This window comes from Rhipicephalus microplus, unplaced genomic scaffold (assembly GCF_043290135.1).
Source record: "Rhipicephalus microplus isolate Deutch F79 unplaced genomic scaffold, USDA_Rmic scaffold_65, whole genome shotgun sequence".
Taxonomy (NCBI): Eukaryota; Metazoa; Arthropoda; class Arachnida; order Ixodida; family Ixodidae; genus Rhipicephalus; species Rhipicephalus microplus.
Window position 1 is genome coordinate 1,058,085 of NW_027464638.1, and position 26,955 is coordinate 1,085,039.

Consider the following 26,955-nt stretch of genomic DNA (forward strand, 5'->3'; position numbering starts at 1 on the left):
CACACAAGCAACTTGGCTTCTGTTCTCACTCAGACCTAGAAGGTTTTATTTGTTATTCTTTTTATTTCCATGTTTTTATATAATAGACCAGATGTAAATTGAACATGGAGAATTTCGTGCACCAAAAAAATGCCAACACTGCAGCTGTACAGGTGGAATCACACTTGTCCAAAGCAGCGGAGCGCATGGCTCTTGTTAGTGACGGCTTCTACGTCACCTTAGCTACATGCTTCTGTTCACGCTTAAAATATCGCACAAAGGCCTAGCACGCCGTATGCCATCTTAGATATTCATACGGCGTCGGCATTAACATATTTCTGCAGAAAACAGCAACTGGAGCGGTCGGCTGGGTGTTTTAGACAAGTGGGATTCGATCTCTAGAAATATTAAGTGATTTAACACTCCAAATTTAATTTTGTTGTGTTCAATTCAACAGTCATGATTTGCAAAACTGTATATGTTTTAAAAGTTGACTAATGTTTTAAAATGTTAAGTACACCAAAATAAAAGAAAACTTGTGCAACAGTATGATACACAGCATCCGCCCTGGCACATTAAAAGAAAAAAGACTTGAGAAGCTGTGTAGCGCAGCTGGCTACTCAGCTCCAGGAATGTGCTTGTACCAATGAATACTTACCCTTTCTTAACGGTTCTGTGGATTTCTAGGGCCTGATTATTTCCTACGGCCAATCAATTTTTTTAATGTACATTTCTTTTATGTCACTGGAAAGCTCGTAATTCAGAATGTCTAATCACGCATTGGCAACACAAAAAAGGCAATGAAATAGTTTTCACCAACCGTTGTTGCTGATGGAGTCTTATATGCAACACATGTTGAAAACAGTGGCCTACAGCTGTTCACTGCATTGGTACCAAATTCTGCCATGACAGAGTGCATGAGCAAAGTGCTGGAGAGATGGTGTGTGCATGCACTGTGGTTCAATGCAAGTTTTTTGTTGCTGTGGAGGAAGCTCCACTGCTGAGCATCAATTTCTTAACCTTTATGGTTAATAGGATGAATGCATCCCACTTTTTCCTCAGTAAAACTTTCTCTACCACTTTACGTTGCCATCAGCACAATGCCTTCCAGTTGTGGTGTACCAGAAACATTAAGGAAACTGAGAAACTATATATTGCACATTTACAATGCATAGTATCAGTGATACGTTGTGTTTAAAATCTTTTATTTTGTTAATTTTTTTTTCAGCCGGTGTCATATTGCGTACCAGGTAGCTAAAGTTTCAAATTTATGGTATTCTTCTGTTCAGATTTTTTAAAGAATTTTAGCATGCAACTATAGATTTTCTTTCTAAATTGCAAAAATTATATCTGCCTAAAATCATTGTGGAAGTGCACTCGAATGAAAAATGAAGCAGTTCCTTGCATAGCCTAACAACATAGCATATATGCATAACTGTTTTTTCATGTTTGATGGATGCCACAAAACAGCACATTCTTTGATATTTTTTATCATTATGAGGAGAGGCAATGAGACCAAAAGCTGTGGCTAAGACACTGTTGCTAAAATTTCATGCCAAAGGAAAAATATGGCAAAATTGCTGCTTCATACAGCCAGGAAGCCAAAGAGAACACGAATTTTCAAGATCATCAAATCATGCAAGATATATGAGAAAAGCAAATATGTCACACCTGAATAGAGTTCACGAATATGATGCAGCATTTGTTAACACACTTACAGCATTCAGTGCATTGACACCACGTCAAAGTGGCTTGCCATGATTCATTACCACAATTTTAATTATTTGCGAAAATGCAGACTTAACTGAGATGTTTGCCCTTATTCATTGCAGATACAAGACAAGACATGCATAGACACAGCTTCGTTAAATGTGAATGAAAAGCAATATTCTCCTTTTTCTTTATTTTCATATGAATGCATGCACTCATCTATGCCTGCTGTTTTCTCCTTGTTTTCGACGAGTTTCAATATTATCGCCACCTACCGACAAGACAGACATAAGCTGAAAGGGTACGTGTATGTGAAGACATTGGGACCGAGCCGCTAGACTCAATGCCACAGGCAGAGGCGCAGAATTGCGTAGAAAATCTGAAATTAAGGTTCACTGCACTTTTTCTCCCACAGCTTTAGAAGTGTTCCTCTGTACTGCTTCCATTGGGCCTTTTTGGGCAAGAAATTTGGCAGCAGAATTACAGCTTAGTGCCCTTATGAGACAATGTGACATGTGTTGCCCCACTTATTCAAAGATGCTTCATGAGTTGATGAGACACATGCGTCCCACTTTTTCTCATAAATTGATGGCCATATTTTAGTGAAGATTGAGTCACACTATTTTTAGGCATGAAGTTATGCAAATTTCTGTTATTATGTGAAAAATATCGATGAATTCACGAAGGGTAAGTTAAATTGCATAATAAGCAAAATTGAAAGTGAGAATGCAATATATATACTATATAATGTTAAGCCAGATTAACGATTGTCTGAGCTGCAGCAGGCAACGTGCAGAAATTCTACGGAACACGATACTAAGCTTTTGCCACGAAGCAGTGTAATGGCACAGCTGCTGTGATTTTCAAACACCATTTTAAAATACATATACAACTCAAATTACTCAAGGGAAAGGGAGCTTGACTTTATCCTACTTCTGCATGTTTCCAAATAAAGATCTATTTACACTTCCTGGCCAGTTAATTGCTGTACCCCTAAACAGACATAAAAGTGAAAACCATGACATTTGGTAGTCTAACAATGGACCTAGGGATTTCAACATCACACCAATGTGATTTGGCATAAGCTGTAAAAGCTTATTCAATCAGTCATACATTGTTACCCTTTTATGCCAGTTTTAACGCGATAGTTTTAAAAATCTCGTGGGCATCATTGATTGTGAGTGATGAACCTTGTGAGCAACCGGAAAAATCAAGAAACATGCAAATAAAATAAGTAATAAAAAATTTCCCAGTTTGCGGGAGGATCAAGCCCAGGCCGTTTGCATGGCAAGCAGACGTTCTACCGCAAAGCCACACATCTGCTTGGAAATTAAGGAAAATAACTTCATCTGCTTGAAAATGCAGTGAAAATAATGTTAGGCTTTGCAAACACATGTGTCCTGTATACTGTCTTCACAATTCAATATGTAATATCACAGTAATATTTCTTGATACAAGTGTGCATTGTAATCAGGCATCAGAACATGTGATTATCTTAAGGACTGCATAGTTAAAAGGTGGCCAGCCATACCAAAACGCACACATTTTGAACACATTTCCTTCAGACCACATAGTGAGCACATACTTCGAAAATATTTCATGCACCAAGCGCTTGAAGTACGCACTAGGGCCGCCAGGGTATCATTATCGTGTTCAATTCTTGAAAGCGAACCTTAAGGGTCGCCCAATTTTTCTTTTTGAAGTGATGGAAATGAAGCATTATTCTAACCATGAATATTTTTATGCCAGCAATTAGACTAGTAGGTTAGCTCAGTGAGCCATTTTTGCATATATATCAGGTTTATTTGACTCAAGAAAAGCAATATTATTTTCAAATGGCACTGTATGCCAAATACCTGACATAGTGTCTATTGTTGGACATTAATTTCCAGGTATCCTCGGCCCTCCCTCTTCCTCTCGTTGAAGGGCCTGTTCTTTGTTTAAGAAAAGGTGGCAACCCTGGTGGCCGCAAAGTGTGAAAACAGTTTAAAAATATTGAAGCAGGTTGTGTAGACAACAATCTACAGACAGTGAGTGGCATACAGAATTGACTTGGCTGTCTTTAATGTGTGTGTGGGGGGGGGGGGGCATAAAAAAAGCTGCTACAGGGCCAAAACAGATGCCTTAATTGCAGTGGCAACTATGCAAAGGGGCAGCTGGAAAGTCTATTTAAATCTTCCAAACATGAGCGTCTCGAATTCGCTGTAGTTTTATCTCGAACAAATTAGGACTTGAAAAAAAAAGAAAACCTAGTCCTCATATATTTGAAACAGGCACATATTGCAAGAAGGCTGTTGATAAACCAGGAACAAGTTTAGCCATGCCTTCATTGTTGTCAATTGTGAGCACACAATACATACCACAGCGATACTTTTGGGAAGCACACCTTGATGTGACCGAGGTTAGGGGCACAGGCTTTCACCCAGGTGCCGGGGAAGAAGACACCTTTGAGAGGCTTCTTGACGACAGAAACACACGATTTATTTACATATTTACAGGTGTAAAAAACACAAGGCGTCGAGATGCGCTTTTACAGGAGACAGGACTGGCCGTAACGAAGGCCACAGAGAGAGCCCTGAGTGCACATGCGACGCGCTTTTCATATCCTCGATCCGTGCATGCGCCTCTCCTCAAACACGAACTGTCTGTCCCAGCGACGCTGATGCGTGTTCCCTGCAGCACACCCAGACACCTTTTGCGTTTCTGCTGGACGCGTACCACATTTGGCTGGTACGCCAATGAGCGTCTATTGCAGACTTGGTCCTTGCACTGCCAGTCATAACATTTGAATGGATACTGGCAAGCTAACTGGCACCTCCGAACCTGTGCCGCTTTAGAATACGGGTCCCATCTGCAACGAACCACTTCTTAGCAGCAGAAGAAAACAAGAATACTTCTTGTTTTTTTTTTTTTGCTTACCCGAGGCAACATTTGAACCAGCGAATTGAAAGCTGAGCATAATAACTCTTCAGCTATTTATGCATGGTGACAGAAGAAATCATAGCCTTAAATAGTAAATAGTATAGGGGGTGGGAAAGGCAAGGGAGGATGCAAAGGAGAGAGTGAAAAAGAAGATGGGAGAACCATTAGAAAGAGGAGAAAGAGAAAAAAACAAGGGGAGAAACCAATTGTGTAGAGAGAGCAAAAAATACAAATATATTAACTAAAAAAAGCAGGGTTGTGCAAATATTCAAATGCTTTGAATATTTGAAGGAACAGTACTGTATTCAAACTCGCTTCGACTCGATTTTAAATTATTAAAAATTTTGAAGTATTTGCAATGAACAAATAGTTAACATTGATCTGCACATAACCTCCTGTGAAGGTGATTTCACTGAAGCATAGAGTGCTATGCTGTGAAAGCACCTATCCAAGAGAATTCGCACTGCCGCAAAACCTCTTCAAAGTTTAAGGGGCACTGCAACTCTTATTGAATATGGTCGTAAAATGCGGCCAATTGGTAGTCAAGACTCCCGAGAACAGGTGAGCCAAATATTGTTGTGCAGCACAAGGCCACAATTTCTCAATAAATGTTCAAGTTCACCTGAAAATTGCTTTCTTTTCACTCGACAAATTGCGCTACAAGCTCAAAAATTACCCATTACTGCCATTGTATCAGCGATTGGCTGATTCGAGCATGGCACATTGGACGTTAATGGGGCCAGGCTCACTTGGACTATGATCGAGTCGTGAGTTTGAGTGAGTACAGCAGAGTAATATTACATGAGTTTGAGTTAGAGTGAGTGTCTCATTCATAGAGTATAAGTGGACATGGCGCAATGCGCAGTGCTTTATAAGCGCTGTGCCGTGTCCTATCGTGTAGCTCGACAAAAGAAATACTGAACGCTGCATGTAACAGCAACGCGCGTCCTCGCGTCATGAAAGCATGCATGCAGTTCCAAGTGCATAAATGGAACGAATTAACGCACATGTGAAGAGCAATACGAAAAGCTCTTTCACAGCATGCAGATTATCAACAAAAAGGCGTCATACACAAACAGCCTTCTTGTGATTGGTTAAACCTAAGAAAGGTAATTCATATTAATTTTACCGTTGCTGTTTTACAAATGTGAGTAAAGATATTACAGGCGAAGCATTTCTTCTATCTATCTATCTATCTATCTATCTATCTATCTATCTATCTATCTATCTATCTATCTATCTATCTATCTATCTATCTATCTATCTATCTATCTATCTGTCTAGCCGCTCACATCTGGGTGCTCTCGTGATCACCTTCTTAACTTGGCGTGAACCAAAATTAGTATGGGAGAGTTCCATAGTTTGACGAATACGACGCGCCGGTGAAGACATGAATAAGGTCACAATCATGTTACGCGTGTCGTCAAACGCTTCCTGCTGAACAGTGACACATACCCGCGGGCGGCTATGTGCCCCAAGTAATTGACACTTAATTTTTTGCATCTACCCAGGAATGACGAGAACACACGTGGAAAATTTTGACGCGTGAGCATTGAGAAATTATGAACCATTTCCCCGAAGAGAACCCTGCTGGGATGCGAAGCAGCAGTGGTGCTCACGTCGTTGACCCAGTTGAAACGGGCGTCGACGCGGGTGCTGGAAGAACGGCTGGAAGCGAACTCGGTGTATTGTTTACTCAAGTAAACGTTTGTTTGAAACACAAAGACATGGGAGGCGGGTTGGGTTTCGTGTAAGTTTCATCGCAGATAACGAGCTAAAAAAGTGTTTCCACTCGACGTGCGGTCGAGCGTTGCGGGTGGTGGAGAGGGTGAAGTGGGAGAGATGTGTGTTATGAGCGGGTGGAGGAGCCGGCAGCTGCTGCGGGTGTGACGTCAACGTGCATCTGCGACTTGACCTACTTGGCAGTGCTCCAATACCTGCGGCGAGAGAAACGCGCTGTGGTGCGTTCGCACGGACGTACGTACGGCGTTAAACACGTGAGTCAGAGATGCTTCGCATCTAAAAAGCCTTACATCGGCAGTGCTGACCCGTAGAATGCAAAGAATAAATGTCGCGGTCCCATCAGGAATCAAACCCAAGCATTCTGCGCGGCACTCAAGCATATTCTACAACAAAGCCACGCCAGATCTCGGACCTACTTTTCAAATAGCTTAATACCTTCATATGGTCATGAAACGTAAATAGTGGTTGCAGTAGTGGCAATCCAGCTTTATAAACATTACATATGTACTCCTATAATGCAGCTGTGATATCGGGTTGACGTCAATTGTTGCTAGGTGCCATGCACTGAAGTTGATTTATGCAGCAGCGTCCAGGACTACCATCCTCACTAGCACCAGCACTTCATACCAGCTTATTGATTCTGGTGTTCCTAATGCTCAAGTTCATGTTTACATCATTGCACAAGTGCAAACAACTGGTTATATAAACACTTGGAATTATTCAATGTATGTCTGTGTGTGGAACATTTGGACGTATATTTGGCATAATTTCATGACGTGCCGCTATAAAAAAATCACAACATGGTCATGCTAAGCATGCCTCCGCATGCTTCGCATAATGTCGATTCCGGAGCTACGTGGAATATGCTGAATTTTTCAGAAATATTCTTGGGCAAGACGTACTTTCGGCATGAATCTTGACATAAGTATGTGTCAGTTTTTTACAAGAAAATGTAACTCTTAGAAATGCTGATTACCATATTTTTAATTGTATAGTCAGTGTACTGAACATTTTAAGCAGTACTCTCTTTTATATTCATACAAAACACAGCTGTAGTGTACGGCTCATAGTTGAAGAAAATGCTGGGAAAGCACAACTTTCACTTTTGCAGTCAAGACGACATAACTTAAGGGCCCACTGAACGTTTGTGTTATGCATGGTGTACTACTAAGTTATTACCGTTACTTCGTGCGATCAGGCTGACATTATGATCTGTGCATGATACAGCTCCTCAGCTGCACGATAGTGATTTTCATTGCAAAGCTGTTTTCTGGAACGACAGGCATGAGAATTTTGGGAGAGGATGTGACAACGAGCATGTACGCTAAATCTGAGTGCACCGTCAATTCAGTCGATCTGTGTATAGGAGCGAAAATTTAGCCAGGTAACGGTAAAAAAGTGACGCATAGGGAAAAAACGACGAGCCCTCAAAAATGAAGGCGAGAGAAGTTCAGTGTGCGTGTGCCTCCTTCTTTCTCTCTTTTCTTCTCTCTTTCTCTTTGAGAGCTCGCCTTTTTTTTTCTTGCTCTGTTCCCTGTTTTATCTTTCCTCTTTGTTTTCTTTTCTGCCTTTGGATGCATCACTTTCTACATTCTTTCCTTTCCAGGTGAAAATACTCCATGGTTTCAGTTCACTTTAACTGAAACCATGGCTGTATACAGCTGGGACTAAGTACGAGCCAACACATTAGCAACATGTTCCAGTGGTCTCAGCATGAACCACTCGAGACTGAAAATGAAACCAGCTGGCCTGGAAATGGAATCAGCTGAAATTATTTGTTTTAATGAAACCAGTTGGTGTGAATTATTATTATTATTATTATTATTATTATTATTATTATTATTATTATTATTATTATTATTATTATTATTATTATTATTATTATTATTATTATTATTATTATTATTATTATTATTATTATTATTATTATTACCTTCCTTATGGCCATTCTCTTCATCCCAGAATAGCTGTAGTGCAAGGCAAATAAGTGATAAGGGCTCATTGCCTTCATGATGGTTTTTTTTTTTGTACATCTAATGCTGACATTTACAGTTCATGGTATGCCAGTACAAGTTTAATTTCAAAAAGGCACAGGGTATTTCAAGCAGTGCAAACAACTTAAAAACAGTTTGTGCAAAGCACAGGACATATGCACAACCAAATATTGCTGTGTGCTGCATCGAAGTTTAAACGGGCTGGCACTCCCTTACCTCCTATTGCCTAGCACCTCTCTGCTAGAGGAGGACATGGCACTGCAATTTATAGAAAGGCATAAAGCTACTCTGAAAAGGTCTAACTGCTTTGCCTCATACTGCCATCACCTGATCTTTTGGAGATAAGGTAAGGTTGCATGAGAAACAGGTAGCCGTGCATCAGTCATTCCCTAATACATACCTCCTTCAAAAATCCAAAACATCCCCGGGATGTCCTGTAATGACGAAAATATTCTTGTCTTGTAGGGTGTGCCACAAGACTGGCTGATATATCTGAGTCCATTAAATGCAGTTAAAATATGTAGGTCTTTATAAGGACATTATAAATACTGCCTTGAACAGTGTAACAGTGAAATACAGATTTAATAAGTAAACTGCAAATCAAGTGCAATGTTATCAATGCAATAATAATAATAATAATAATAATAATAATAATAATAATAATAATAATAATAATAATAATAATAATAATAATAATAATAATAATAATAATAATAATAATAATAATAAATATATTATTAACATGATTATAATAGTATTGTGGGGTTTACACATACAAAGTAACTAATTGCAAGGATTAAAAGGGGGTGCACAGGAAGGCAATGAGGTATATTTATAACAAATTCAATCTAACGAATTCTCCTACTAAGTTGCAAACGAAAGCTGGTCTATTAACACTACAAGGTAGGGCAAAAATAGCAAAACTAAAGATTTTGTTTCAATTAATTCATAGTGACATAAACATCGACACGTCAAAAGTAATTTTTTTCTGTCATTTTAAGTTAACACCTTACAGGAACTCACAAACACATAATAAATACATTTTTAAATCAAGTTGCTATATATATATTCATACTTCCCCCAAACCATAAAAGAATGTAAACCAAATAAGTCCTTTTGGTACTGATGCCTCATCTTTCACTGTGTCCTTAGATATGGTACAAGCATCACGCATAACCGAGAGGAGTGAAAACAAAGAAAGGAAGGCAGTATTTGCCGAACAGTATATTAGACAGCGCTTTCTTAAGAATTACATAGAAACTGCAGTTGGGTAAAGATAACTAGATGGCGCTGTACCCCTACTCTCAGATTGGCTGCATGGGGGGCTGTGCCTGGATATGCATAGAATGAGCGGATCTCTCAGTGTCCTTTATAGTCAGCATATGTAGTGGATCGTTGGTGGGACATGAACGAAGCAGAGTGGGGGGCACGTTAAAGACGCTTGCGCTCGGCTCCTTTGGAACGCGTCTCATCGGTGTTACCCATGCGTCATCTGCATTCTCAAACGCGATCGAACGCATAGACGCATGCATGGACGAACGCTTCACCCCACTCATCATCAATCACTCCAGGAATATGCTGTAATTTTTTAATTTTCTTTTTTTCTTCTGGAATTTAAAAATTTATTATTATTTTTCCTCATTTTAACTTGCACATATGTTGTAATACCACTACTAATATTATATTCTAACAAAGCTTATTCAGCAGCTAAGTACCTCTATATCACCCTACATTTCATACAACACTACGCAGTGTAGATTTAAAACTACGCTTCAAAGTTAGACTCCACTTATTTACTCATAAATTGTGCCATTCTCTTGATGGAGTGATTCATAGACTGAATTATTTTAGAATTTTCTAACACATTTGACAAGGTCAGTCATAAACATTTACTTTAAAATTAAGTCATCTGGACCTTGGCACTACCGAACAAAGTTTAGTACTTTGAATGCTTCGTATGAAATTGAACTCACTTTGTGCTCAGCTAAGCCCAGCTTATTTCTCATTTTAACTGCCAATGCCCCTTCCTTGCTATCATCTAAATTTCGTCATGATTTGCTGATAATAGTGTTGTCATTTGTGAAATTACTAACAGAAACTATTTGTACCACATGTTATAGATATATTGCTAAAAAAATAGGCTGGAATTAATCTGAAACTCCAGCACTAACTATAAAGTTAGTGCAGGATAAATACCATATTCTTTCGTCACGATCGTAAAAATTCACGTGGCAGAGGCATACTCATCGCCACTAAAAAAGAACTATCATGCTCTCTAATCAACACATCTTCACAACTAGAATCATTATGGGTAATATGCCGTGCCCCTCCCGAAGCAATAATACTTGGCGTATGCTATAGGCCCCCTCGAACTGACCCAGACTTCCCCCGCAAACTTAACGAAATCTTATCCCAGCTAACTAATAAACACCCTAACGCACGTGTTCTGCTTTATGGAGATTTTAACTTTCCCTCCATTAATTGGCTCAATCAGGTTTCACCAACCTCTGGAAATACTGAAGCAAGAGAATTCGTTGATGTTTGCCTCAACTTTAACCTCCAACAGGTAACCGAACTAACGCACATCACTAGTGAATCCTCAAACGTTTTAGACCTGGTATTAACAAATAGCCCCGAAAGCTTAAAATCTATTGCATACTTACATGAAATCAGCGATCACAAAGTCATCCACACCATATTTAACTTCACCCCAAAAATACGCTCCATTTTCCGCAAAACGATTCACTTGTATGATAAGGGTAATTATGAATTAATTAATCGTGAATTACGAGATTTCCTACCATACTTCGAACTCAATCTCGGTTCCTGTTCTCTCAACGACAGCTGGCTAATGCTTAAGGACAAGATAACTGACTTGACTAATAAATTCATCCCCACAGTGAGCTTTACTGCCAATAAAAATAAACCATGGTTTTCCACAAGTTTGAAAACATTTGAAAATAAAAAAAGCGCCTCTTCCGAGCTGCGAAGTTTAATGGTAATGCGTGCGCATGGGGCAAGTACTATGCTGCGGAAGATGCTTATTATGCTGAAATTATAAAAGCGAAACATACATTCTATCACAATGATTTAACTAAAATTCTGAAATCTAATCCTAGAAAATTCTCGGAAATCATAAACCTGCAACTAACACGAGACATCACGCTTACAAACGATAAAAATGAAGACGTAAGCGACACTGTTTGTGCCAATATCTTTAACACCGCGTTTTCATCAGTGTTCACTAAAGAAGCCAACGTACCATTTCTTACGCCACCTACTACGACATTACCAGCGATGGACCCTGTTGTGTTATCCGTTAGTGGCATTTCATCACTCATTGACAAATTAAAACTTTCATCATCAGCTGGCGTAGACAATATTAACTCTAAATTGTTAAAAAATACTAAGGAAATTATTGCAGTGTACTTTTCGATGATGTTCTCATTGTCACTCGAAACAGGAATTTTACCAGACGACTGGATGGAGGGAAAGGTCATTCCAATCCACAAATCAGGTAACAGACAGTCCCCCCTAAATTATTGACCCATCTCTCTAACAAGCGTCCCCTGCAAAATCATGGAACATATCATATAATTACACATCATGAACTTTCTTGACACCAACAATTTTTTTCATTTTTCCCAGCACGGATTTCGTAAATCATTATCCAGTGAATCCCAACTTGCTATATTTATTCGTGATATACACTCTTCTCTCAACCATCACTTTCAGACCGATTCAACCTTTCTCGACTTCGCAAAAGCCTTTGATAAGGTACCGCACAAACGCCTACTGTTAAAACTTTCCCAGCTGAACCTGCACCCCAACATTCTTGCATGGACCACACAATTTCTTACTAACCGCTCTCAGTTCGTCTCCATTAAAAATACCCGTTCTAGCTCCCTCCCAGTAACATCCGGCGTCCCCCAAGGATTTGTACTCGCACCCCTCTTGTTCCTAATATATATTAATGATCTTCCTGTTCATGTATCTTCCCATATCCGTTTATTTGCCAATGACTGTGTCATCTATCACACAGTTACTAACATTTCTGATCAAACTACACTCCAACAGGATCTGGATCTCGTGCAACAGTGGTGTGATCTTTAGTTAATGAAGCTTAACCCTACTAAATGCAAACTCGCCTTATTTCAACGCCAGCATAATCCTTTATAATTCTCATACCAAATCTCTAATTCCACTATCGAACAAGTTCAGTCATAAATACCTAGGCGTCACCTTAACATCTGAACTTTCCTGGAACACTCACATAAACAACATCATATCATCCGCGAACAGACCCCTCGGTTTCCTAAAGCGTCATTTGCATCACGCACCACTAGACATAAAACTTCTGGCTTACAAATCGCTCATCAGACCTAAACTAGAATATGCAGCGCCCATCTGGAGCCCGCACCAGATATACCTAATAAACTAAATAGAATCTGTACAAAATCGTGCCACTAGGTTCATTCACTCTTCATAATCATATGAAACAAGCATATCATCCCTAAAACATGACATTGATATTGATAATCTTTCTGTGCATCACCGCATCGCCAGCCTCTGTTTGTTTCACAAGTTCTTTCACAGTTCCCTCAATCAAGCACCTTACATTATCCCACCAACGCGCATATCTCACCGCACAACCCATTCTTATTTAATCGCATGCGCGCTCGCACTACTACTTTTGCTGCCTCATTTTTCCTTCGCACAGCAGTGGACTGGAATGGCCTTCCCCGTGACATTGTAGCCATCACGTGTTTATTTATTTATTTATTTATTTATTTATTTATTTATTTATTTATTTATTTATTTATTTATTTATTTATTTATTTATTTATTTATTAGAATACCCTCAGGGCCCGTAGGGCATTACAGAGGGGGTGGGTACAACATTTTATAACACACAAGAAAAAAAGACAAAGAAAAGAAACAAGTGTCAGATGCGCAAATCAGGAAGGCAACATAAATCAACTAAAAATGTATAAGTAAGAATTCAAGCACATACAAGACAAAGATATATAATGGAAACTGCGTATAGTTACAAACATTGCTGAGTAATTGCAGTCTTGAATAACAAAGGGTCTGTTATTATTACAACGGAAGAGGGAAGGTGTTCATCAACGTTTGCGCAAAATATAAATACATATTGCTTGTCAGAAGATCACTCTCTGTAACCTCCATTTGTTAACCTACCCCTTATGTAATACCCCCTCACCGGGGTCTTTAAGATAATAAAGTGAAGTGAAGTGAAAGTTAGCAATGCTAACCACATGCTTGGCTTGTGCGAGAAATGTCGCACCACTCCTTCCTTTCTTAATGTTAACGTACAATCAAACCAAAACATGTGCATGCATGTGCCTTTAACACATTTTGTAAACAGATTTGTCCAATGCCTATGAACAAGCCTTACCAATGCCTTTTGGCCTGTTTGACACTTCAGGGCCTTCGGTGCACTGTAAGGGCACAAGAAAACTTGTGGGTCTTAAAAGTGACTTGTTTCAAGACTTTGCAATATGATGGTTGATTGAAAGTGATAAAATACTGAAGTTGATAAATGAGTTAGTTGTGGTGTCTTGTATAATAATATGCATACTCTTAAAAAAAGAAGCAAGCATGCAAATTACTAAATTCATAATGAAAACTTAATGAGATCAGTGAAAGATTGGTTGTTGTGGTAACTCACCTGCAGTTTGATTGTAATTATGGAATATGAATGTTTAACTATCTTGAGTTTTAATGAACTGGCATTTAGTTTGTGAATAACAGTATGCTAAAGAGCATGTACATATTCTTGTTTGGTTGTACAACAACAGCATTAGGAAATATTTTTAAAGAATGAGTGGTAAAAAATTTGTGGCACAAGCCAAGAACATTATTAGCATTGCTCATTTTGTAGCCAGCCTGGACATTCGAGAATAATTTAACAGACATCTGCCCAGCCAAGTATTTAAAATTACCAAGGATGTTTCAAGGGATGACTACATAATAATTGCACCTGCATGCATGAGCTTTTGTCTCTCAAGTTTCATGCATGTGCTTCGTCATGGCAGAGCATGGTGCAAATACACCCAATGGTTGTCAGCCACTGTTTGGTACACAAGTTGCGCAGCAAAACGAATTTGAAATAAAATTTAACACAAAATGTTTAATTGCTATTTCCCAGTTGATGTATTATTTCCATTGCAATATAAAAACAAGTACATCAAATACTGGCTGTATCTCCCTTTGCAGCTATGATAAGGACTCCTAGAAATCTTAAAAGTAGGAATCAAGTATCTGGCGAAAACATCAAGCCCTTAAAATCTACAGAAGTGTTAAGCAAGGGTAAGTGACAATTGTATAGGTAGCAAAATTACTTTCCTAGAGCGAAGCAGCCAGCTGCACTAGATAAGCTGTCATGTTTAATGCGTATCACCTGCCAGGGATGAAACTTATGATACTTTTACACATTTTCGCTTTATTTCAGTGCACTTAACATTTTAAATTTTATTAAATTAGTAAAAAATGTTTAGTTCTACAAATAATGGCGACTGAATCAAATAGAACAATATTCAACTTGGTATGTGAAATCGTAGAATATTTTGCACACTCTTCGAATTTGGCAGTTACAGAATTTCCCTGCGACGCATACTTCTCCATATGGGCTTTACACGTTTTTTAGAGAAAGCTTCTGGGCCATCATCGTGAAATAATTTTTTTTAATTAAGCCATCATAGCAAGTGTGGTACTTCATTTGTTTTTTGCAAAGCAGTTGTAGGGTTCACATATCTCTATTTTCAAGAAATATGAAGTGAATGAATGAAAGTATAGTTAGGCAGCTAACTGAATGATATAATGACCCGTATGGACTATGACCACTGGAAGGGTGGAGCGTGTGTTGTTACACGTGAACTTACAGGCTGTTAAGGGTAGATAGACAAATATGGCTGATTGTGTGTAAGTATTAGGGCATGTCAGTTCAGATTAAATACCAGACAAAGATTACAGGCAGCAGTCCTGATAGATGTGAACTGTTGGAAGCAGTTCAAGCTGGAAAAGAAGTGGTGTATTTAATTGTGACACATTTGTTGAAACTTTGAAAACCAGGAAAATTTCTCGGGCAGGCAATGTTAAGTGATGTTTTTGATGACTGTGACATTGCACACTGTCACTCTTCACATGTGTCTGTTTCCTTATATATTTTCTACCAAAGCCACAAACAAAGATAGATGGCAGTTAACTCGCGTCCTGTTCCCTGTCTTATGCAAGTGTCATTCTGCACTTTATTACCTTAGAAGTACTTGCTGCTAGGCAGGTTGGTATAACATTATTAGGGAAAATTCTAGACGATGCGAATGTGTGGTGCAGTGTAAATATTTTCTGTAGTTCAGCTGTGACCGATGCTCTTTCTCTGTGCTTTTTCATTTTTCCAGTGGTACTTAGGCGTCTATTATTTTTCCCCTTAGCTTAATTAGCTCCCTGAAGCTATGCATCATCTTGCCCATTAACAACCATTGTTAAGCTATTGTATGTGGCATTGTTGATGCAAAATGACCTTAGAGTATATGCTAAAGCTCCTGCAGGATCACCGGCTGAATGTGACAACCAGTTCACCATTTATAGGACCCGAAGTATTGATATTTTCAATATATTTGTTCGCACAGTGCTTCATTGGAGTCATGCAAGCTTAAAACATGGTGCTCCCACAGAGAAATTTTTCTTCCTGTGCTGTGACCAACGGGAAAACTATGTAGACAATAATGAAAAGAGATCACAACTAGGCTTAGCTGTGTGATGTCTGCCTCAATAAAAATGTAATAAATTAATGCAAGTGTGCTTGTATAACCATGGTGTTGCCAGTTTATTACTACATTTGATATGAATCTCTGCTCGCTCCACCATGGGGTTCCTAAGGGCATACACAGTCTTACCTCTGAGACAGCATTGCCAGAACTAATTTCACTGTCACAATCTTGAACAGGTGTGCAACAAGCATGCGCCAATGCAGAAAACACAAGAGAAGTGGTCACTGCTTGCATGTTCAAGGTCGTATACACGCACACCGGACTATGATTTTGCAGTGTCTTACATTTTGAGTGGAGTATACATCGTGATGGCGGGAGCCATCTCTGTGGTCACCAGCTAGACTGTCACAATGTGCATATTGTTGCTTCAGACAACTGTTTAGGACAAAAAAAAGGGCACCGTAGAAAAAAAATATTTTTAGGCTAATGTAAGAGCTTGTGGTGAGGAGACTCTCAAAAGGTATATGGTGTGTCATCTTGCAATAGAGAAGCAACATTTATACCTAGTTTATGTTAGTAGGAGTCTGCTAAACATTGGCCATACAAGCTTGTGGCTAGAGAAGGATGATGTTCAGAAGATGCCCTCCTGAAATGTTAACCTGCACCGTCCTCCCTTGCCCTTCTTGGTGCACTGGAATTTTTGCCCTATAGGTACTAATTCCTTTAGTGGGTACTCTTGAAGGGCTTCTGAATAAGCTCACTCTTACCACCTGCTTTACCCAAGGGCAAATCCTACTGTTGGAACTTGTTTGCTTGGCAGAAATTTTTAACAGGAAAAGAAGCTTCACTCGTTACACAAATAAAGCTACAGCATTGCAAGATTACTATGATGGTATGTACACAGACCTCCCACATACAACTCACTGAAATGTCACCACTTACCTCTATGGTGAGCCTGATTATGCCTTAAGACAGCATGTAAGTTTCTTGATCCTATACTTTTTAATCAGTACATGAACCTTGAAAAAACAAGATCATCACGTGCAGTCCGTAAAACCAGTGCTTAAGAACTGCAATAATGCCATCGAAAGCATCAGCGAAAGTAAATGCACCCTGCTGGAAAGCAAATTCTGCATGAAGCCTGTAAATGTACTGTTAACAAAGTCTTCTCGACAACTTCATGGTCTATTTCTGCAATTTGCATAATCCTGTTTCATACATACCTTGCTGCTCACCCTATAATTATTGACCTCTGAGTGTTACTCAAGTGACCATGCGCATTTAACATACCTGCAAGCCTCAGTGCTAACCTAATGAAATTGGAGACTTTAATAAAGTAATGCTCTCTAATGCTCACCCCTTCAAAAAAAGTTTTTAGCATCCCCTGAAAACCTATTCTTTAAAAATTTGATCATCAGAGTTGCGATGTATCTCCACACCTGATGACAGACATTTGTCCAATTACAGCCACATTATAACAACAAGCAGCCTTTGTAAGATGCGTGGAAACGTGCCATCATCTCAGGTCAACATGTTTCCTGAAACCAGCTTGCTCTTAGTTATGCGACAGAATAGTTTTCATAAATCATTTTCTTGCTAAGCTCAACTTGCCCCATGACAAACTGTGTGTTTAATTTTAGACCATTCTTGGGGAGCTATTTTTCTTAATAACTAAAGAAAGCCCGATAAAGTGAAGCATGAGCTTTTAAAAGGAAATTTGCAAAACATGCACAATCGTCTCCAATACCTAGCCTGAGTATATATTTCATTAATAATGATCATTTTCATTTTAGAACACATATCTGATGGCACAAAATCTGGAGTACCAAGGAGTCTGTCACAGGTATCTTTCACTTCTTTATTAGGGGTCATGCAACAATTTTAAATTATTCATGCGATATACTAGAAGTTTACTGCAGTGTGAATCACTTGCCACAATTAAAAAAGATAATTATGGGGGGAACATATGGACTCTTTACAAAGGTTGAAGTTGGTGCTGATGCCGTATGTCGCATGACCAGTAATGAGACAAAGCACGGCGCATCGCATTAGGCCTAATAGCAGTGCTACGCTTCCATTTCACACACACACACACGCGCGCATAATGTATGCTTTACTGCAATACACTGCAAGCACTTCACCCCATGACACTGGTGTATTGCGGCAATGTTAACTTTTAAAAAGACCTTTACGGGTTAGCAATTGAAGCTCGGCAATGCTCCCAGCAATGAAATTTCTATTTTATTACATTTTTTTCATTGTTATACACTTGCCTAAACTAGTGTTACCAGCCGTCCCGAATTCCGCTGGACTGTCCAAGACTTTGCCCGCGCTGTCCCAGTCGGGACAAATGTCCCCGATTTTTTCCGGACTGTTCAGTAAATGAAAAAAAAAAGAAGAAACGTTTTGCGTTATAAAAGGCATGCCAAGTAACGAGTGTCCGTCTGATCACATAGACAAAGAAATATTGCTGTGGTTAGCTGCAAGGAACTTTAAACACTTCAGCTGAACTTTAGCGTCAACTTTTACTAGAGCATTCTAGAGCGAGAGGAAGTGTCACGAAGAGCACATAGCAAAATTTAGTGCCACATCAAGAGACCGACGCAATGAAGAGAAGAAATAACGGATTTGTTTGGAAGGCACCGCAACAAAGAAAACTAATTTCCTCACCCACACACAACTACCTTCACTGTTGGTTACCCCAATCTAAACACACACTGCTAAGCAAACAGATTGCCATCATCTGCGACTGCTTAATAAAGCCACTCGGACAAGAACGTTCTCTAATTCCAACTTGTGCATTCCGTATCTATCTCACGCACTTAAGCAAGAACAAGCTTCAATGAAAGCGTTGGCACAGTATATACTTCCTCCCAAGTGACACCAGCTGTTTGATCGGTCCTCAAGCAACACGCATGCACCTACCATACATCCGCGTAGTACATGCATCAGACCAATATTCACAAATCGCGTTCCAAAGGCCTTTATTTTATGCTCGTTGTCATTGCTTGTAGATTTGGTGGCAAACACTTCGGGCTGGTAGGTGTTAATTCTGTGCTTCGGGCGAATGACGTTAACTACTCGATAAGCACGGCGACATCACAGGAATTAAGAAAAGCGGCAGCGACCTGCGTATGAATCACTTTCTAACAACAGAAAGCGACCACGACCCCACGGGCAGAGGCGGTTCTCGCCATTTCAAACAGATTACAGTCCAATCCAACACCAACACCGGAGAAAAAAACATCACGACTAGAATACGATGAACCAGCCACAGACTGTGTGTCACAAGCTAGTGAGGAACTCTACCTGAACCACAGAATAAAGAACGCCCAAATCGCCTGAAAAGTGTTTTTTAACACACCGATTCTAACGCCATCTATTCATACACTTTAAGCCAAGTCAAGCCGGTTTTAAGCGGCTATTGGGTGAACCGAACCGTTTTGCCTCGAAATGGTTCGTGCCACCGGGGGAACCGAAACACTTCCCTCGAGCGGCAGCCAGCCGCCGTTCATGCTGATTACTGTGAGCCATGGTTTCGTAGACAAAATGAAAAATACTTAATTTAACTCTTTTAGAAAATAAAAAAATATAAAAAAAAGTGAGAAGTATTTTGTTTTATTTTTTTTTAAACTGTGTAATTTTTAAAAGTTAAATTGAGTAGTTTTTTTGTAATCTTTCGAAAGAAGCATTTCAGAAAGGGCATCACTATTGCTGTAAACATCACCATCGTCGTGTTTTTCTTTTCATTTGAGTGCTTTGTTTGCACCGTGGCACGTGCGTTTCATATGCATTACGTGCTGTTTCTCCGTTCTTTCCTTGCCATTTGCTGAAGCTTTGTTGACGGCCGTGATTACTTGAAGGGAACTACTGGACAACGTCCGAGAAAGTGATGTGTGCCTGTGTGACAGTTACTGAGTGATTTGTGAAAATGCCTGGGCACTGTTGTGTTCCCGGCTGCCGCGGGAATTACGACGGAGAAAAGACTGTGCGAGTCTTCACTTTCCCAGCTGATGCCGACAGAAGGAGGAGGTGGTTGAAAGCCATTCCGCGTGCCGACTTTGAACCCGGAAAGCGCTCAGTGGTAAGTCTAAAACGCGTGATATTTATTGCGCGACGTTTTTGTGGTGACGTATTGAACTATGCTAGTTTTAAGTTATGAATTTGCTGTTTCGCTCATGAAATTAACTGTCTTAATAACGCTAACATTATTTGGGTTTGGTTTTACAGGTCTGCGAGCGGCACTTTAGAGAGTCAGACATTCTGACTTCCTCTAAGTATGTGGACTCAAAAACCGGCAAAGTCGTCGAGGCAAAACTGAAGATCGCTCGACTCAGCTCCGACGCCGTTCCCAGTGTATTCCCGAACTGTCCAGCGTACCTTTCCGCGCCCGCCGCTACGTCGCGAGAGGCGCCCGCTGAGAAAAGGATGCGCCTTGAAGCAGCCTCTTTACGAGAAGCCATCGCCAATTCACTTGAGACACATGAGGAGGAGGAAACAAAGCACAAGTTTGACACCTTCCAGGCTCTACTGGAATGCCTTCCTCAAATGAAGCTTTCGAACTTTTGGAGTGTTATTTCTAGACCTGCGTGCATTCATTTTCTGAATCTTGCTCTTGAAGACGCCCCTCGTGTTTTGCTGTCAATAACGGTCTTAGAGGATCTCACAGTGAAAGTTCATTGCCAAGATGTGCAGCTTACTACGATTGATGGCATTGGTGCCATCCCTCACAAAGTGAACGACATTCGTTGTTTGACACGCCTGCTAGATTCTGTAGAGTCCTTACATGGAGAACTTTCCTGTAAGCATGAAGACAAAATTGAGGGTTTGCTCAAGTTGGCATTTTCTCTGCTTGAAGATGCCTCAAACTGTGAACTGGCAGATGTTGAACGACTCAATGCCATCCGTTTTTTGAAAGAGCAAGTTTCTCTTCTTCTCGTCAGGCATAGCAAGCAATCTCGGTATTCTCCAGAGTTCCTGGTACTTTCGAGCATTTTATTTACAATTTCTCCGCATGCCTATAGATTCTTGCGCAGTACCGGTAATGTTAGGCTGCCCCATCCATCCACTATACGTCGTGTGTGTAATTCATACAATGTAAGCCCAGAAGCTGAGCAGCAAGGCGCTTCTTTTCTTTCGTATGCAAAGAAGCTGGTCACTACTATGAAAGAGCACGAAAAAATTGTTGTTCTCATGATGGATGAAATTCACCTGCAGCCTTATTTTGACTATAAGGGAGGAACGATTGTTGGTGCGGCTAGCAATAGCCCTAATGCAGCAAAAACAGCGCATGTTTTTATGATGCAAAGCCTACTTTCAAGTCAGAAGAATGTTGTGCACATACTGCCAGTAGAGCGCATCAATGCGGAGGAGCTGCACACTCTTCTGCGTAGTATCATTACTCAGTTGGAAAATGTTGGGTTGCGTATCATTGCTGTAATAACTGACAATAACTCAATCAACCGCAAAACAATGTCACTTTTTGGGGCACCGTGCAAACTTCAGAGTGTGTACGTTGCTGGCTACTGCGCCCATGCTGCATTCAAGAAGCTTTTGTGCATGGCTTGCAAAGAAAGTTTAATGCTGGATGACGACATTGAAGTTGAAGGCGGAGAGTTGATCAAGTCCATGACACGTGGTGGTCTCAAGTTTCCGCAGCCTGCCATAATAAATGCCGTTGTTACTGCGGAAATAGTTCTTGACAAACTGAGGAGCGAACAGCATGCACAGCAATTTCATGCGTTACCGAATCAAAAGGAGGCTCTCTTGGCACTCACTCATGATGCGATAAACAACAATGTTGACTTTGATGTGTGTGAAAATGGGCACAGTCCCCAGTTGGTAATGCATTATGTCCTAAGTGCAGCAGCAAACACGCTTTTGAATAACCTGTGCAAACGAAAAAATGATCAGTTGGTTGTTGAAAAGGCCGCAAGAGATAAAGAGCGAAAATTGAAGACATTGAAGAAGTGACTACTCTGCTTGTGGGTGTTGGCTTGTGACTGTTGTTCTTTTTTTATGCGAGAGTTTAGAAACTGATTTTTCATTGTATTTTCATATTCTGCATCTTTTCTTGTGTGTACTGAGAAATTTGTGGCAGCCTTCACGTATTGTATTTTCATATTCTGCATCTTTTCTTGTGTGTACTGAGAAATTTGTGGCAGCCTTCACGTATTTCATATGAGTTATTGTTGTAGCAGTTTGATAACCTTTTGCTGGCTGTTTCTTTTTCCTAAAATAAAACATGACTTGTCAAAATCGCGTGCGTGGTCCTTAAAAATTATTACGAACGTGTTTTCGTACACCTGCGCATCGATACAAAATCAGTAATGATATGCCTGAATGTTACTCGTTATACGATCAAGGAAACCAGAAGAAACACTCCTTTAAACTCTGTGCAATTAAACCACGATTCTGCGACCGAGTAAAACGTTTATTGGAGCCGACTGAAAAAAAAAAAACGTCACTGGCCCTTCCTCAGCTTCGAAAGCCTTCAGGCGCACGCGGAACTGCGTCGGAAAGCTGTGCGCACGCGCAAGCCGAACCTCCAGAGCCGTCGTAGTGCGGTGACGTCATGGAGCCGTGGAGGGGCCTTAAAAAATCTAGGTGGTGTTGCTAGCCCGCCAGAGTTCCACTAGATATCACCGGACTGCCGCCCTCTCTTGTGTAATGTTGGCGCATGTTTATGCAACTCTCATGTGACACGGAACTACTGCATTTTTTGTAATTTATTTCTTATTATGAGATTCCACTTGTTCATGCTTTATAGCTTGTAGCTCGTGTACTCTTTCGGGGGGAGGGGGAATCCTGTTACGTAGGAAGGCAGTAACTGATGGTAGAAGTAGAAAAGGAAGAATCGCAATAGAATAAACACATGACGAAGGAGCCAGGCCATGTCGTCTAGTCATTATAGCGTCATATCATATATATTATGACGACTCGGTTGTAGCGAGGTTTATTGGCCGTGAACTCGGGAACGAACAAGCGCAACGGACCCGACAAAGAAGCGCTCGTGCCAAGCAGATGATGATTGTCAGCCAGAACATATGATGATGATTGACTGCTGTTCAGATGAGGATGAAGCGCATAATAGATGCCTACACTGATTCCCCCCCCCCCCCCCCCCGTGGAAGCGGCCAGCCTGGCCGCTGCGGGCGGGTAGTCAAGGTGACGAGGAACGTCGTGTGAAAAGCTTCATGCGGGAAACGTGTACAATTTCGGTGCTGCGGTAACGACGGTCAGTTGGCACGACAAGAGGCGTCACACGATAGTTGACAGGTGAAGTCTGCTCTAAAACAACATATGGGCCGATGAATCGAGGCTGGAACTTGTCGCAGAGACCAGGTGTGCGAATTGGTGTCAATAGCAGCACCTCGTCACCCGGTCGGAATGATACCACACTATGAGAGGCGTCGTAGACGGCCTTCCTTGCTTGTTGCGTAGCTTCCGTGTTCATACGAGCGCGCTGGCGGCACTGGGCAAGGCGAGAAATATATTCTTCGCAAGAAGATGGTGATGTAGGGCCATTGCTGGTGAAGAAGGAAACATCGATAAAGAAAGTAGGTGAACGTCCGTAAACGAGATAAAACGGTGAGTAGCCTGTTGTGCGCTGAACAGCGGTGTTGTAGGCGAAAGTGAGGAACGGTAGAAGTTTATCCCAGTTTCTGTAATCCGGTTGAATGTATACGGCTATCATGTCGGCAAGGGTTCGATGAAATCTCTCGGTCAAACCATTTGTTTGAGGATGGTAGCTAGACGCCATCTTGTGTGTGGTACCAGAAACGCGAAGAACTTCACCTAAAAGCTGTGATAAGAACACCTTTCCACGGTCACTCAGAAGTACACGAGGTGCACCATGACGTAGTATTATGGCCTGAAGGACGAAGTCAGCAACTTCCGATGCTGAACCAGTAGCTACTGAAGTTGTCTCGGCGTAGCGTGTCATATGGTCTACGGCGGTGACTATCCATCTATTTCCAGCACCAGTAACAGGAAGGGGTCCATAAAGATCGACACCGACGACCTCGAAAGGTGTTGTAGGGCACGTCATTGGCTGTAACTGACCAGCTGGGGGAGATGTCGGAAGTTTGCGAAGTTGGCATGGAGAGCAGGAACCCACGTACTTTGCTACGCTGGTAGAAATCCCAGGCCAATAAAAGCGGCTTCGAATGCGGTCGTAGGTTTTGTGAAAGCCTAGGTGGCCAGCAGTCAAATCGTCATGAAAGGCGTTAAGTACATGATGTTGAAGAGCGCGTGGCAGAACAGGTACCCAGCGTGTGCCGTCAGGATGATATATGTGACGATACAGCACACCGTCCTGAAACTTGAAGTGCTCGAGTTGTCGACGAAGGCGTGCATTGGGTGGACGCGTAGCTCCTGAAAGGTGGTCTATAATGCGCCGACAATACGGGTCAGCCTGCTGGTGAGAACTGAAGGGTTGTTCATCGTCGATTGGCGGTTGGTACAGTGAGGCGAGCAAGGCAACAGAAGTGGGAGTCACGTCCGCACTGGTGTCGTTGGAGGTGGCAGCTGGAGTGTCGAACGACGCTGTAGGTAGTGGGCAACGAGAAAGAGCGTCGGCGTCTTGATGTTTTTTGCCCGATTTATAAATAATCTCAAACTGATACTCCTGTAGGCGTAAAATCCAACGACCCAAGCGTCCGGACAATAAGTTCTTCATTGTCGAAAGCCAGCATAAGGCGTGGTGGTCCGTTACGATGGTGAATTGACGGCCGCACAGATAAGGACGGAACTTTTGTATGGACCAAACCACAGCGAGGCACTCCTGCTCAGTGATGGTATAGTTTTTTTCGGTAGAAGTTAGCACTCGGCTAGCATATGCGATGACCCTTTCCCGTCCAGAGTTATCGCGTTGGAGGAGAACAGCACCTATACCGCAGCCGCTGGCGTCGGTATGCAGGAGTGTTGGGGCGGTGTCATCAAAATGGCAGAGTACAGGTTCTGACGTCAAAGCTTTCTTCAATAGGTGAAACGCCGACTGGCATTCCTCGGACCACACAAAGGGTGCATTAGATGCAAGTAGTTTGTGAAGTGGCGCAGCTATTGAAGCGAAATTTTGTATGAAGCGACGAAAATATGATGCGAGGCCAAGAAAACTTCGCAAATCCTTAAGTCTTGTGGGGCATGGAAATCGAAGGACGGCAGCGATCTTTTCGGGGTCAGGGCGAATACCGTCCTTGCTGACGACATGACCGAGAACCTTGATGGATTTGGTGGCGAAACGGCACTTCTTAGTGTTGAGCTGCAGACCCGCACCGGCGAGGCATGTTAAGACGTCATCCAAGCGGCTCAGGTGCTGAGAAAACGTTGATGAAAAGATGATAATGTCATCAAGGTAGCAGAGACACGTCTTCCATTTCAGACCACGCAGGACGGTGTCGATCATGCGTTCAAACGTCGCGGGCGCATTGCAGAGCCCGAAAGGCATCACGTTAAATTCGTATAGGCCATCGGGGGTTGCAAATGCCGTTTTTTCTTTGTCGTTATCGTGCATGGGAATTTGCCAATATCCCGAACGCAAATCAAGGCTTGAAAAGTATTCGGCGCCTTGCAGTGAATCAAGGGCGTCGTCGATGCGTGGGAAGTGTTTCGGTTCCCCCGGTGGCACGAACCATTTCGAGGCAAAACGGTTCGGTTCACCCAATAGCCGCTTAAAACCGGCTTGACTTGGCTTAAAGTGTATGAATAGATGGCGTTAGAATCGGTGTGTTAAAAAACACTTTTCAGGCGATTTGGGCGTTCTTTATTCTGTGGTTCAGGTAGAGTTCCTCACTAGCTTGTGACACACAGTCTGTGGCTGGTTCATCGTATTCTAGTCGTGATGTTTTTTTCTCCGGTGTTGGTGTTGGATTGGACTGTAATCTGTTTGAAATGGCGAGAACCGCCTCTGCCCGTGGGGTCGTGGTCGCTTTCTGTTGTTAGAAAGTGATTCATACGCAGGTCGCTGCCGCTTTTCTTAATTCCTGTGATGTCGCCGTGCTTATCGAGTAGTTAACGTCATTCGCCCGAAGCACAGAATTAACACCTACCAGCCCGAAGTGTTTGCCACCAAATCTACAAGCAATGACAACGAGCATAAAATAAAGGCCTTTGGAACGCGATTTGTGAATATTGGTCTGATGCATGTACTACGCGGATGTATGGTAGGTGCATGCGTGTTGCTTGAGGACCGATCAAACAGCTGGTGTCACTTGGGAGGAAGTATATACTGTGCCAACGCTTTCATTGAAGCTTGTTCTTGCTTAAGTGCGTGAGATAGATACGGAATGCACAAGTTGGAATTAGAGAACGTTCTTGTCCGAGTGGCTTTATTAAGCAGTCGCAGATGATGGCAATCTGTTTGCTTAGCAGTGTGTGTTTAGATTGGGGTAACCAACAGTGAAGGTAGTTGTGTGTGGGTGAGGAAATTAGTTTTCTTTGTTGCGGTGCCTTCCAAACAAATCCGTTATTTCTTCTCTTCATTGCGTCGGTCTCTTGATGTGGCACTAAATTTTGCTATGTGCTCTTCGTGACACTTCCTCTCGCTCTAGAATGCTCTAGTAAAAGTTGACGCTAAAGTTCAGCTGAAGTGTTTAAAGTTCCTTGCAGCTAACCACAGCAATATTTCTTTGTCTATGTGATCAGACGGACACTCGTTACTTGGCATGCCTTTTATAACGCAAAACGTTTCTTCTTTTTTTTTTCATTTACTGAACAGTCCGGAAAAAATCGGGGACATTTGTCCCGACTGGGACAGCGCGGGCAAAGTCTTGGACAGTCCAGCGGAATTCGGGACGGCTGGTAACACTAGTTTAGGCAAGTGTATAACAATGAAAAAAATGTAATAAAATAGAAATTTCATTGCTGGGAGCATT

General features: G+C 41.4%; 1 protein-coding gene and 1 long non-coding RNA gene across 3 annotated transcripts; both read left to right on the plus strand.

Moving 5' to 3' along the window:
* The first annotated feature begins 1,216 nt into the window (after window positions 1–1,216).
* LOC142790034 (uncharacterized) lies at window positions 1,217–16,162 on the plus strand. Of its 2 annotated transcripts, XR_012889365.1 has the most exons (3): window positions 1,217–1,990; window positions 14,589–14,681; window positions 16,001–16,162. It is a non-coding gene; the product is annotated as an uncharacterized LOC142790034 (long non-coding RNA). The 2 variants fall into 2 exon arrangements; XR_012889364.1 differs by lacking the exon at window positions 1,217–1,990 and having other exon boundaries at window positions 13,136–14,681.
* A 3,586-nt stretch (window positions 16,163–19,748) lies between these two features.
* Window positions 19,749–22,339, plus strand: LOC119170405 (uncharacterized). Its single transcript, XM_037421551.2, has 2 exons — window positions 19,749–20,165; window positions 20,312–22,339. The coding sequence occupies exons 1-2, from the start codon at window positions 20,013–20,015 to the stop codon at window positions 22,052–22,054; spliced, it is 1,896 nt and encodes a 631-aa protein (XP_037277448.2). The 5' UTR covers window positions 19,749–20,012; the 3' UTR covers window positions 22,055–22,339.
* Window positions 22,340–26,955: the final 4,616 nt, after the last annotated feature.

What these genes read in the sequence shown, in the direction of transcription:
- LOC119170405 (XM_037421551.2), top strand. Translation starts at nt 20,013, where the DNA reads ATGCCTGGGCACTGTTGTGTTCCCGGCTGCCGCGGGAATTACGACGGA. An exon ending in AACCCGGAAAGCGCTCAGTG is followed by an intron (nt 20,166 to 20,311) that starts GTAAGTCTAAAA and finishes TTGGTTTTACAG; the next exon opens with GTCTGCGAGCGGCACTTTAG.